At 41.2% G+C, this 12,331-nt stretch overlaps 1 protein-coding gene across 1 annotated transcript in view; it reads left to right on the top strand.

Annotated features, from left to right (window-relative positions):
* F8 (coagulation factor VIII) overlaps positions 1-12,331 on the top strand; it is a 694,472-nt gene that overhangs the window by 647,250 nt on the left and 34,891 nt on the right. The window contains exon 24 of the mRNA XM_053474021.1: positions 2,495-2,643. Within this exon, the coding sequence (XP_053329996.1) occupies positions 2,495-2,643 (149 nt within the window). The remainder of the gene's footprint in view (positions 1-2,494; positions 2,644-12,331) is intronic.

Genomic DNA, 12,331 nt, shown 5'->3' on the forward strand with positions numbered 1-12,331 from the left:
TTGTTGCTACACAAGTCTACTAGATTGCATTCTTACAATGTCAGCCAACTGAGAGGACTACTATCAGCAGCTGATTTATCACTGCTCAGGACCGGATTAAGAGCATCATGGGCCTCATGCTGAGGATTCTGCTGGGCCTTTTTATGGAAATAATGCCACAGATTGGCATTAAGGGGGTTAAAAGGCATATCATAGAGCACTCTGTCTACAGAAATGCCTTATGCTCCCTGGTGTGTAGTCGGGGCAGCGGGTAGATGTCTACGCGATTCACGTAGGCAACTTCCGCTGCAGCCGGAATGAGGTGCCGTTAGCAGCGGGGGTTGACTACACACCAGGGAGTCAGAAGCACCAGCAGCGGAGGTTACCAGACAGGAGGATCCAGGTCCCCTGCAGCGCTGAGGGGGATCTGGAGCTTAGTCTCATAGTCAGACCTCTATTTGAGGTCTGATTATAAGACGACCCTGATTATAAGACGAGGGTAATTTTTCAGAGCATTTGCTCTGAAAAAAACCTTGTCTTATAATCAAGCAAAAACGGTAATAATTGGGACTTATACTCTGAAGCTATTGTTTGCCATGTGTATGATCACCCTGTAAAATTTAAATTTCCCCCCAATATTAGGAAAAATAAAATTGGCTCCCCAGAGTAAGGAAGGAGTTTGAGCAGCAGAGGAAGGGCACAGGACAGGCAATGCCAGACAGACACCTAGATTGTACAAAACTATGTCCCCCAAAATTGAACGTTAAGGATGAAAACAGTGCCGCAGATGCAGAGCACAGAGCATAGAGCAGGCATGACCTGACAGCCACAGCCAGATTGTACAGAAATACATTTCCCTCAATATTAGAAAAAAAGAACTAGAATTGATCCCCCCAGAGTAAGAAAGGAGATTAAACCGCAGCAACAGCCGAGGCAGGGTACAGGACAAGCACTGCCAGACTCATCCAGACTATACTGGATTGTACAGTACTATATTCCCCCCAATATTATGAAAAAGAACAGCATAAAAAAGAAGAGCACCCATTCTCTCGTAATGATCCCACACTTTACTGTGGCTTTGTCCTTGTCTATGACAGTATTAGTGGTAGTAGCGGTGATTACCATGCATGAAGGCGAACAAGTGCCACATCCACACTGCTACTTATGTCAAGTGGAAGGAGCAACACATCTAACAGAGAGATTACAGAAATATGTGTCGCTTGATTTCTCCTCCTCTGGGTTATAATCTAAATCCAATTCATTGTCATAATCAACATTGTCGATGACCATATGAGTTTATGAGTAAGTGCCAGATAAAGACGTGAACTGCTTAAGGCCCTAAAGGGTTTGTTTTGCCACCCACTGTTCTGATCCTGTATGGGCTTCAGAGTACACTGTATCCACAGTGAAATTATAATAAACTGTCACCAGGATTGAAAGAGTGCCTATCTCATTCATCTTTTTGGAGTTAAAACATTCTAGTGCTTGCGGTAGTGGTGGCAGTTGTGATGGCACTCCTAGTGGTTTTCTTCTGTGCTTTACCATGTAATAGCTTACAAGCAATCTTCATCTTTGATCCCACCAACATGACCCCCTCCCTGAATCCTTGCTGGTAACTAAAATCATCCCTTACTTTGGTAGGTGAGATGGACAAGATTTTAGCCACTACTAGAGCTAGGATGTTCAGCAGTACTGCTGCATGCACCTCATAGTAGTTGTGACTCTGTGCAAAAGAGTTTCAGTCTACTTGGGACTGTATACCAGGTGTCCCCTGACTGATTTTATTTCTACAAATCTGTTGCCAGTTCGGCCCAATCCAAGAAAACTGGAATCTCATCCTCCCAGAGATATAGTGGAACAATACAAAACTGTCTACTTTGACATTCACAGACAAGAGTACTGCTGGGTGTTATGGCCTGTCTAAATAAACTATTAATATTTTAACATCTTAACAGAAAATACGGTGCCTAATATTGTCACCAATATTAATTATTTATTGCTTTTTGTTATTCAAAAACATGTTGTCTTGCTGGTAGTCTAAATGTGCAACTTATACCCTGGAACAGCATTTTAATTACTTAACCCCTAATGACCAATGACCTGCCAGGCACATCACAAAAGAAAGGTCAGTAGCATGGGGCGATAGTAGAATTAGTGCAGGGAAAGAGATAAAATACAAGCATTTGAAATACCCTGCAGTGGCTACTTTTCACAAATATATGCTGTGAATTGGATTGTCCGTCTTAAAGGAGGCCCCAAACAGGATACAGGAGCAGGAAGACCATATGTCAAAATTTCAAATTGAAAAACAACCCGACAAAACTATGCACTATTTGTATGAACATACACAATTGGCATTTGTATGAATGTGTGTATAAGTATGTTAGTGTGTGTGTTTATGTGTGTGTGTGTGTTTCTGTATATGTGGGAGTGCATGCACTTTGGGAGCCCCCAACCCAGATTTTTGGTTGCTCCACTGTCCTGATTCCTCCCTCTTTCTGAATTTTCTTTATAGGCTGTTCTTTACCCCTTGGACTCCAGACAGGTGCGCTTACCCCTCAACATTTTTCAGCAAGTTCCTATTTTCGTTCTATGTTTTCATCATGGCTTCCGAATTTAGCAAGATTAAATCAACGTGGACGTGTTAATGCTTGGAGACCACAGGTAAATTAAAGGGCGTTCCGTTAACAAGAGGATGGCTTGTCAAGAAAGTTTACAGGATGCATAGTTAAATCAGTGTGACTTCTTAAGTCTGCTCATCCATTGAACAATGCATTACATGGAGATAGCTCGGTTAATTTTGCAGAGAAATCACCCTTGATAGTGAACAGTAAATGGTAATGCAAATGTACTTGGTGCTTTAACCAACACCAGCTGAAGAGTGAATCAAAGTGAAATATAATCAAATGTAATCAAATGTAAATTATAACAAGTAGTGATTCATGCACAGAGCCGGCCTTAGGCGTTGTGGCGCCCTGTGCGGACTACTCCTCTGGCGCCCCCCCTCACTACCCCCCCTCTCTGCCCCTTCAAACTACACGCCCTCTCTGCCCCTTTAAACTACCCCCCCTCAAACTACCCCTCCCCTCTACCCCTTCAAACTACCCCTCCCCTCTGCCCCTTCAAACTACCCCCCCCCCACTTACCTTGTTGCCGGAGTCCTGCGGTAAGAGCGGGAGGCATCCGTCTTCTCGCTCTGCCGGCATTTCATGTTGAGCTCCGGTATAGTCCGGCGCTCAACACGAGATGCTGGCACCGCGACGGAGTCACGGAGAGTAAGGGGCGCCGAGCGGTTGCCGAGAACTTCACGAGCAACCGCTCGGCGCCCCTGACCGGGACTTAGATTAAAGCATCGTTTTTTTTTTTAAACTTTATGTAACATCAATGATGTTAAATAAAGTTTAAAAAAAACAACAAAAAAAAAACCATGCTTTAATCTAAGTCCCGGTCAGGCGCCCCTGCAACCATGGCGCCCTGTGCGGTCGCACAGGTCGCACACCCCTAAGGCCGGCCCTGTTCATGCATTCAGTGAAACCTCAAAAAAAGTGTGCATAAAAGCAGACATTTGCAAATGGGCCAAACACGACTTATTATTTTTGGTGCCCATGTTCACTATTACTCATTTTTCCACACTCTCAGTCTCTCACACTCCAGTCCAAACAAAATGCAAATAACATTCTTAAATGTAATCCAGCACAAAACGCAATGCGTTTTACCCTATTTGGGCTTCTACCTGGTGCGTTTTTGAGTTGCAATATGTTATCATTTTATAGGGGTGTGTGAGGTTTGATGCCTCTGTGGGGTACTTTACTGGATTAATATTAAACACAATTGGTGTGAGCCATATTTATGGTGTGATCCATATTTATTCCATGAATTAGGCATATTCAAGTACCCTTCCCCAGATATTTATTACCATTAAAGAATGACACTGACAACCTTTATTGGATTGAGAAGGCCACAGCTTTATTATCATGAAATAGAAAAAATTGTTAACATGAGTGGATAAATTTAATAACCGTCACGTCATAAACTTAACTGACATACTTAGCCTCCTGGCAATACCCGAAAAACGGCAAACCTGTCACCTGGAGCGAACACCAGCCCCAACCAAATGTTTTAAACCCCTAGCCGGCAATCACCAGCTCAGAGGGCCCACCGTACCAACTAATAAATAGTGCTACCTGCTGGTTAGCTGTTGAAGTGACCTCCTTTACCAACCGAAAACAATTAACTAGGCAGACCCCCCATTATTTATCCACTCATTCATCGCCAAGCTGACTGACTCCCCCAAACCAACAAGGCCTTCTCGATCCCTCTTGAAAACCAGCACATAAGATATCCAAACTGATATCAGTAAGATGTACCCCATCCTCACGCAACAAATTCGAGTTCTCACCTTCTAAAAAGTGATGCTGCACCACTATACCCCCCATTACGGGTCACAAAATGGGATATCCCCTTGTTCACCTTTATTCTAGCTCTATTTAAGGCTGCAGGAGATCTCACCATCCTCCATGAGGCTCGGGGGGAATATCTCAGACCAAACTATAACTAAACTGCTTTCGTAATATCAACACAAGTACTTGAAACAAAAGGCCAAACCTGCCAATTTTGAAATTTAAGAATATGATGACACCACATCTACAAAGGCCAAACTCATATCTTCATCAGGAGGACTCGAACTATCCATACCCGCAGACACCAAAAACCGCCGAATATGCTGACCACGTGCAACGAGCCACTGACCGCCTTATCAATCGTCTGCCCACCGAACATCAAGTTCCACATCCCGCATGGTAAAGGAGTTTCTTGAAGGTCTGCGACAGGAGCTTAAGTTCTGAAATGCTCCCACTGAAAACGAGAACGCATTCATTGTTAACACCTGGAACATGGCAAGAACATAAACAAACGTTAAGGTGCAAACAAAGCAGAATCAAATGGCGAACCAAGGCAATAACTGGGGAAGAAGAGGATGTTAAGTTAGTAAGCACCTGCACCACTGACATATTGTCACAGAAAACCAAAACCTGCCTATTCACCAGCTTATCCCCCCACAACTCCAGTGCAACCACAATGGGAAACAATTCCAGCAGCATAAGGTTTTGTTTGTAAATGGAAGAAACACAAAATAACTGTCAATCTCCCTCGGTCTGGGGCTCCATGCAAGATCTCACCTCGTGGAGTTTTAATGATCATGAGAATGGCGAGGAATCAGCCCAGAACTACACAGGGGGATCTTGTCAATGATTTCAAGGTAGCTGGGACCATAGTCACCAAGAAAACAATTGATAACACACTACGCCGTGAAGGACTGAAATCCTGCAGCGCCCACAAGGTCCCCCTGCTCATGAAAGCACAAGTACAAGAATGTACAGGTGTTGTGGTCAGATGAGACCAGAATCGAGCTATTTGGCATCAACTCAACTTGCTGTGATTGGAGGAGGAGAAATGCTGCCTATGACCCCAAGAACACCATCCCCACCATCAAACATGTAGGTGAAAACATTCTGCTAAGGGGGCAGGATGACTTCACTGCATCAAAGGGACAATGGATGGGGAAATGTACTGTCAAATATTGGGTGAGAACCTTCTTCTCTCAGCCAGGCCATTGAAAATGGGTCGTGGATGGGTATTTCAGCATGACAATGACCCAAAACACACGGCCAAGGCAACAAAGGAGTGGCTCAAGAAGAAGCACATTAAGGTCCTGGAGTAGCCTAGCCGGTCTCCAGGCCTTAATCCCATACAAAAATCTGTGGAGGGATCTGAAGGCTCCAGTTGCCAAGCAGGCAGCTGCTATTCATTGGTTGATTTCAGACAAGCCACCTGCCGGCAACCAATAGAGTCGCAGTCGCTCGTATAGACATTTAACTCCTGACGGTAAAGGAGTCAAGAGTTAAAGGTCCGTGTGAGTGACTATATTGGTCGCTGGCAGGGAGCTCCTCTGGCATCAACCAGTAAAGGGCAGCTTCCCTTCATTGGTTGATGGCAGAGGAAGCCTCTGTCGGGGACAAATGGAGTCGCTCGCATGGACCTTTTAACTCCAGGGGCAAACCGAGGTGCTCCAAAGTGACTGTCCAGGGGGACTAAATTCCCTTTCTTGCAAGGCCAAATTGCTCAGAGCAGTTGTCTCAAACACTGTGAGCAGCTAGGCCTGAGAGGAACAGGGATTATCATCAGGCCCGGACTGGGACAAAAAATAGGCCCGGGCATTTAAGACTGAGCAGCCCATTTTTTATTTATTTATTTATTTATTTTTTGTTAAACCAAATGCTGACAAATTTAATATACCATTTCTTGTTGTCTATTAGTTATATTTCAGCATGCTTTTGTCACTGTAATCAATTAGCATTACATAAATAAACAATAAATGAATCATAACGTCATGCAATTTATAAAGCGCTATATCTTTAATGAAAGATTCAAAACCGTAACTAATCATTCCGAATATCTCCTGAGGAAGCCCCGGTGGCGAAACGCGTTGAGAGGACTATACTAAGGTCGTTGTATGGACTTTTATCGCTTTTTATATTTTTTACCGGATCCATTTTGTTTATTTATTTATTGAGATCAAATTCGGGCTAGTCCCTTAATAAATATATTGTTTACATATCGGCACTTTATTGAATCGGCATTTCATCAACAAAAAGAGAGAGAAGAAAATACTTGAAAATCTGTTGGAATAAAACCATGCGTATTTGCACACGATTGGATGTGCAAAACCCCATTTTATTACTAAATAAATTAACAGATTGACATACTACACTATCCTGCTTTTGGCTCTCTTTTTTAGCTGGAATTGCAAGATATACAAAGAACAGGCTTGAAAATCACAGCTTTATTGTGAGTGCAATGGTTGAATTTCACATTGAATAATTGTTTTTTTTTTATTGGCTACACTATTTGTGTTTTTTTTTTCTTTTTTTCTCTTTTTTCTTATATGAGCGCCCCCAAGTGGATTTGTTCCAGACATAATTAAAGCAAGATTGGAGTCAAGCATTTAGCTTTGGACAGGAAATTATCATCTGCTTCAAACGGAAACAGCTGATCACTGTACAGGCTGATCTTGAAGCTTTAGAGATTAAAAGCCAATTATTCAAGCAGGATCTGAAGTTTGATGAATTTTCAGAACATCTTAAAAAATATAAAGATAAGTTAGAAGATGAGATCTCTTCGAAAAAAACAAGATAAATTCTGGCGAGATCGGATTGATTATCTCAAAAATGAAATCTATGTATGGAAGAGACAGCCTGCAGGGCGCTACAAACAACGCAAATGGATATAAATTAATTCAATTAGCAAAGACCCTCAGAAGAGACTTCCGGTACCGATTACGCCTCTTCTGGTGGTTCATCCCCCTCCATCCATGAATTCACGTTCAGGAGCTGAACTAGCACAGATGGGAAGAATGACAAGACTGGCTTTGCTGGATCGGAGTGGTGAGAATCGTGATTTAAACAAACGCCGATCCACTTTCAAAAGGAAAAAAAGAGCACGGCTGCGGAGAAGAAGACCAGCTAAGGTGCTATACTCTTCCGTGGAATCATAAGAACAGCTAATTGTCATTAAGTTATCGAATTTTAAACTTTCTCAGATACAACAGAGGGTGCTGGGTTTGGGACTGTCATTTGGGATACTAATACTTACCTCAGACTTTTAACCCAACTAATCTCTTTCAGCGACAACTGTCAAATCTATTAGATTATGGTGTTTACTGTGTAGTATTAAATATAGATGTAGTTCAATATATTTTTAAACCCTCTCCGGTTGTACCAATTTTTTACTTTTTGCTGAAGATCAAAACAATAAAGAGGCTAATGATATTGTGTCGTTTGTTACCCCCTACAGTCAAGAATTTAATAAGATTCGGAGTATAATTCATAAACATTTAGCCATCCTCAAAACACATGAGGTGTATGGCAAAGTAGTGAAACAGGGTATTAGAATTGTCCCCAAAAAAGCATGTTCCCTGGCTAACAAACTTTCTCCAAGTCAGCTCCCTAAGATTAATAATATTAAAACTTGCAATTGGCTGGATTGTACAGGAATATTTCCCTGTGGTCATAATATATGCATGTGTTGTAAATTTGTAAATAGAGTTTAAATCTTCAGTCACCAGTGTGATGTATACTGTTAAACAATATATGAACTGCAAAAAAATGTATTTATTTGATTCTCTGTAAAAAATGCAGCATTCAGTATGTGGGGCGTACTACGTGCCAACTTAAGGCCCGTATTAGGGAACATTAAACATTAAACATTAGTAACACAATTTTAAAATTTAACCAAAGAGAAGTCTTTTGGATTTTTACTTAATGTACTAGAATTCCTCAGGGCCTTAACTCATAATACAAAGTTAGCTGTTATACTGGTTAGAATCATTCTTTATCCAACTAAACATAAGCTTTTAACCTATGGCCATGTACCCTGAATACATCCATTCTTGTTTTATCTTGGAAGCTAAGCAGGGTCAGGCCTGGTTAGTACCTGGATGAGAGACTGCCTGGAAATAGCAGGTGCTTTTGTGCTGTATTTAATATTACTTAACTTGACTTTTGTTTATACTTTAATTACTTTATGCTTTACTCCCTTATAAAACACTTGCAACAATTGTATTGATTTGTTTCATGATAATAGCATTTTGCTGTATAGCTGCTCTATAGTTTTTTTGTTCTTTCAATGTTTCCCTTATCTTTGCATGGCTTGGGATATAAAGGGTGTCATTGTTTTGTGGGAGGAGATTTAAACTTAAATCTCTATATGTATTTTCAGTTTCCTCTACAAATGCACTTCTTGTTAATTAGGAGCTATCTGTCCCGCCCCCCCTTATCCAATTACACACCTGTTTCATCTTTTATGTACCTCTTGTTTTGATTTTATGGTCTATGGACTTAATTAACCCCTTAAGGACCGGGCTCATTTTTTCGTTTTCTACCCTGTGGGACCGAGGTTGTTTTGACACTTTTGTGGTGCTTGTGTTCAGGTGTAATTTTCTCCTCACCCATTTAGTGTACCCACATAAGTTATATATTGTTTTTTTCAGGACAAGATGGGCTTTCTTCAGATACCATTATTTTGATCGTATCATCTTATTTACTATAAAAAAAATAAAAAAAACATGGTGAAAAATTGAAAAAAAAAGACATTTTATGACTTTTATTTGAAAAATCTTTTACTCACCTAAAAAAGCAAGTAAAAAAACTAGCTAAATAGATTCTACTACTTGTCCTGAGTTTAGAGATACCCAATGTTTTTATGTTTTTTTGCTGTTTTTTGTACGTTATAGGGCAATAAGTACAAGCAGCGTTTTATGATTTCCAAATCTTTTTTAACAAATCTGGTCAGTCTGCCTACATCTCCTCTTTGGAACATCTATGAAGCCGGTTAACTCAATTTAACCCATTCAAACCATATATTTTTGAAAACTAGACACCCCAGGGTATTCCAAATGCTGTTATTTTAACCCTTTCCATGCACCAATTATACAACTACACTTTGTCAAACTTTGTAATAGTAATTTTTTTTTTTTTTCCCACACAAATTGTACTTTAGTTATAGATATACAGGTTCTGGTATATGTCACTGTCAAACAACACCCCAATGTGTGTTCAGCAACATCTCCTGAGTACAGCGATACCCCACATGCATGGGTTTGTCAGATTGTTTGGCTGGTAAAAGGCTACTTTTGGGGCATGCGTAATTCAGGTGGTCATTTGGTCATTCTGCCTCCATCTCCTCTTTGGAATATCTTTGAAGCCGGTTAACTCAATTTAACCCATTCAAACCATATATTTTGGAAAACTAGACACCCCAGGGTATTCCGAATGCTGTTATCTTAACCCTTTCCATGCACCAATTATAGAACTACACTTTGTCAAACTTTGTAATAGTAATTTTTTTCACACAAATTGTACTTTAGTTATAGATATACAGGTTCTGGTATGTCACTGTCAAACAACCCCCCAATATGTGTTCAGGAACATCTCCTGAGTGCAGTGATACCCGACATGCATGGGTTTGTCGGGTTGTTTCAGATTTAAAATGCCACATTTGGAAAGTGCGCTTTTTTTCTCCATTTTGGTCAGTCTGTACCTATGCCCTATCTGTGAGCTAGGCCACTCCAATTTACCCCATCAGCCATTTTTTTATATATTAGACACCCCTTGGGTATTTGAAGTGCTTTTATTTTAACTCTTTGAGATTTTTGAGAAATTTTAGCACTTGCTCAAAATAATAAACTTTATTTTTTTTATTTTTTAATACTTTTTTATATTTTTTTACACATTTTGCTGGTACTGGATGGTTCATCTAGTGACATCACTGCATAATTATTTTTAAATGTTAGCACATTTTTTATTTTTTTTCCATTTTTTTATTTTTTTTTTTATTTTTTTTTTGAATATTTTACTAATCACATAGTGATTAGAAAGCTGGGCTCCATTGACTTGCATGGTTGAATGCAGTACCTGTATTCAACCAGCAAGTGGAGCCAGTTCTCTAGAGGGTCTGGAGACCATCTAGCAAACTTTTTCTTGTTTGTTTTTTTTACAGAGCGGCGGCCATCTTACTTGATGGCGAAGATCACCGGCAGCGGCGGCTGTGACCGCTCTCCGGAGCGGTCACAGCCCACCTAAAGGTAAGTGTTTGGTGTCGCTGGATGCCTCCTGATCGAGGCATTCCAGCGACACCATTTAAGTTTAGGAGGCGATCGTTGATCGCCTCCTAAACGCTTTTAAAACGGGCGTCCGCCGCCATACAATGTATGGCGGCTGTTGACGCCCCGGGGAGGGGCCAGACATGGCCCCCGATGCCGATCTCGGCCTTGCTGAATGCCTCGACATCGAGGCATTGCAGCAAGGCCGTTTAAGCGAAGAAAGTGATCCTTGATCACTTTCTAAGCTTATTTAACTTTTTGACGGTTCAGGACCGTCAAAGGTCATTTAGTGACCTTCTTGTCATGACGGTCCTGAACCGGCAAAGGTCGCGAAGGGGTTAAATTGTGATATATTTTACAATGGATTCTTTCTCTCTATCCCTTGGTGTCAGCTGGCAACCTCTGATACTTTGTACCTAGTGGATTTCTGCACAGAATCCCACACGCTTCAGCACCCATTGGGAGAGAGATCACTACACTTCAGGTCTGGAGCTACTCCCAAGTTATTTTATGATCCATAAGGATCAAGATTTATACAGAAGTTCCCTCAAAGCAAATGTCTCCATTCTTTGAAAGTGAGAATTAACGTCAGCAACTCAGTCATCAATTTCATAGTTAATTCCGCAGTACCTAGCGTTTTGGAGAAATACCCACATGGGTGCTACTGGCTCTCAGGAGTATGAGAGCCATACTCATCCCATACTAACTGCCTTTTCCCCTACAACATCTCGCGAAAAGTCTCACTTACCCACCTATTTAATCTTTTGCTATCATCTGGAACTGTACCAACAACCTTCAAGCATGTGCTAATCAGCTTCTCTTGCAAGACATCATCACCACTTTCGGTTGACGTCCCTCTTGGCCCTCTGCTGTTCTCTTTTTATACTACATCTCATGGCAAACTCATTTGGCCTCCAGTATAATCTACATGCAGATGATACCCAAATTTACCTGGCTTCTCCTGATCTCTCTCCATCTCATGTTCCGTATTACCAACTGCTTGTCTACTATTTCTTCATGGATGTCACAACGCTACCTGAAACTTAATCTTTTTTAAACTGAACTAATTGTCTTCCCTCCTTCCATCTCCACCCCACTACCTGAATTTTCTACCACCATTAACAACACAACTATTTCTCCTACAAAACAGGCCCGATGCCTTAGGGTCATTCTTGACTCAAACCTCTCCTTCATCCCTCACATTCAGTCCTTCCACTTGCACCTAAAAAAACATCTCTCACATCTGCCCCTTCCTCACCCAAGAATCCACAAAAACTCTGGTTCATTCACTTATCATTTCCCATCTTGACTACTTCCCATCTTGACCACTCTTCTGGTATTCCCCTCTGTCGACTTTCTCCTCTACAATCTTTCCTAAATGCTGCTGCTAGGTTTATCTTCCTTGCACGCCGCTCCTCGTCTGTTTCCCCACTCTGTGAAATCCTCCACTGGCTCCCTATTACCTTTAGAATTAAATTTAAAATCCTGGTACTAATATATAACACCCTCCATAACACTGCTCCATACGTTTCTGCACTCATAAACAAATACGCCTCTACTCGATCTTTATGTTCTTCTCATGGTCTCTCCTCTTCCTTTTCCCGTCTGCAAGATTTCACTTGTGCTGTCCCATATGTCTGAAACCTACTTCCACCAAGCTTTTGAGCTCCCACCCAACATTCAAGGAAAATCTCA

The sequence above is a fragment of the Spea bombifrons genome, chromosome 8 (genome assembly GCF_027358695.1).
Source record: "Spea bombifrons isolate aSpeBom1 chromosome 8, aSpeBom1.2.pri, whole genome shotgun sequence".
Classification (NCBI taxonomy): domain Eukaryota; kingdom Metazoa; phylum Chordata; class Amphibia; order Anura; family Pelobatidae; genus Spea; species Spea bombifrons.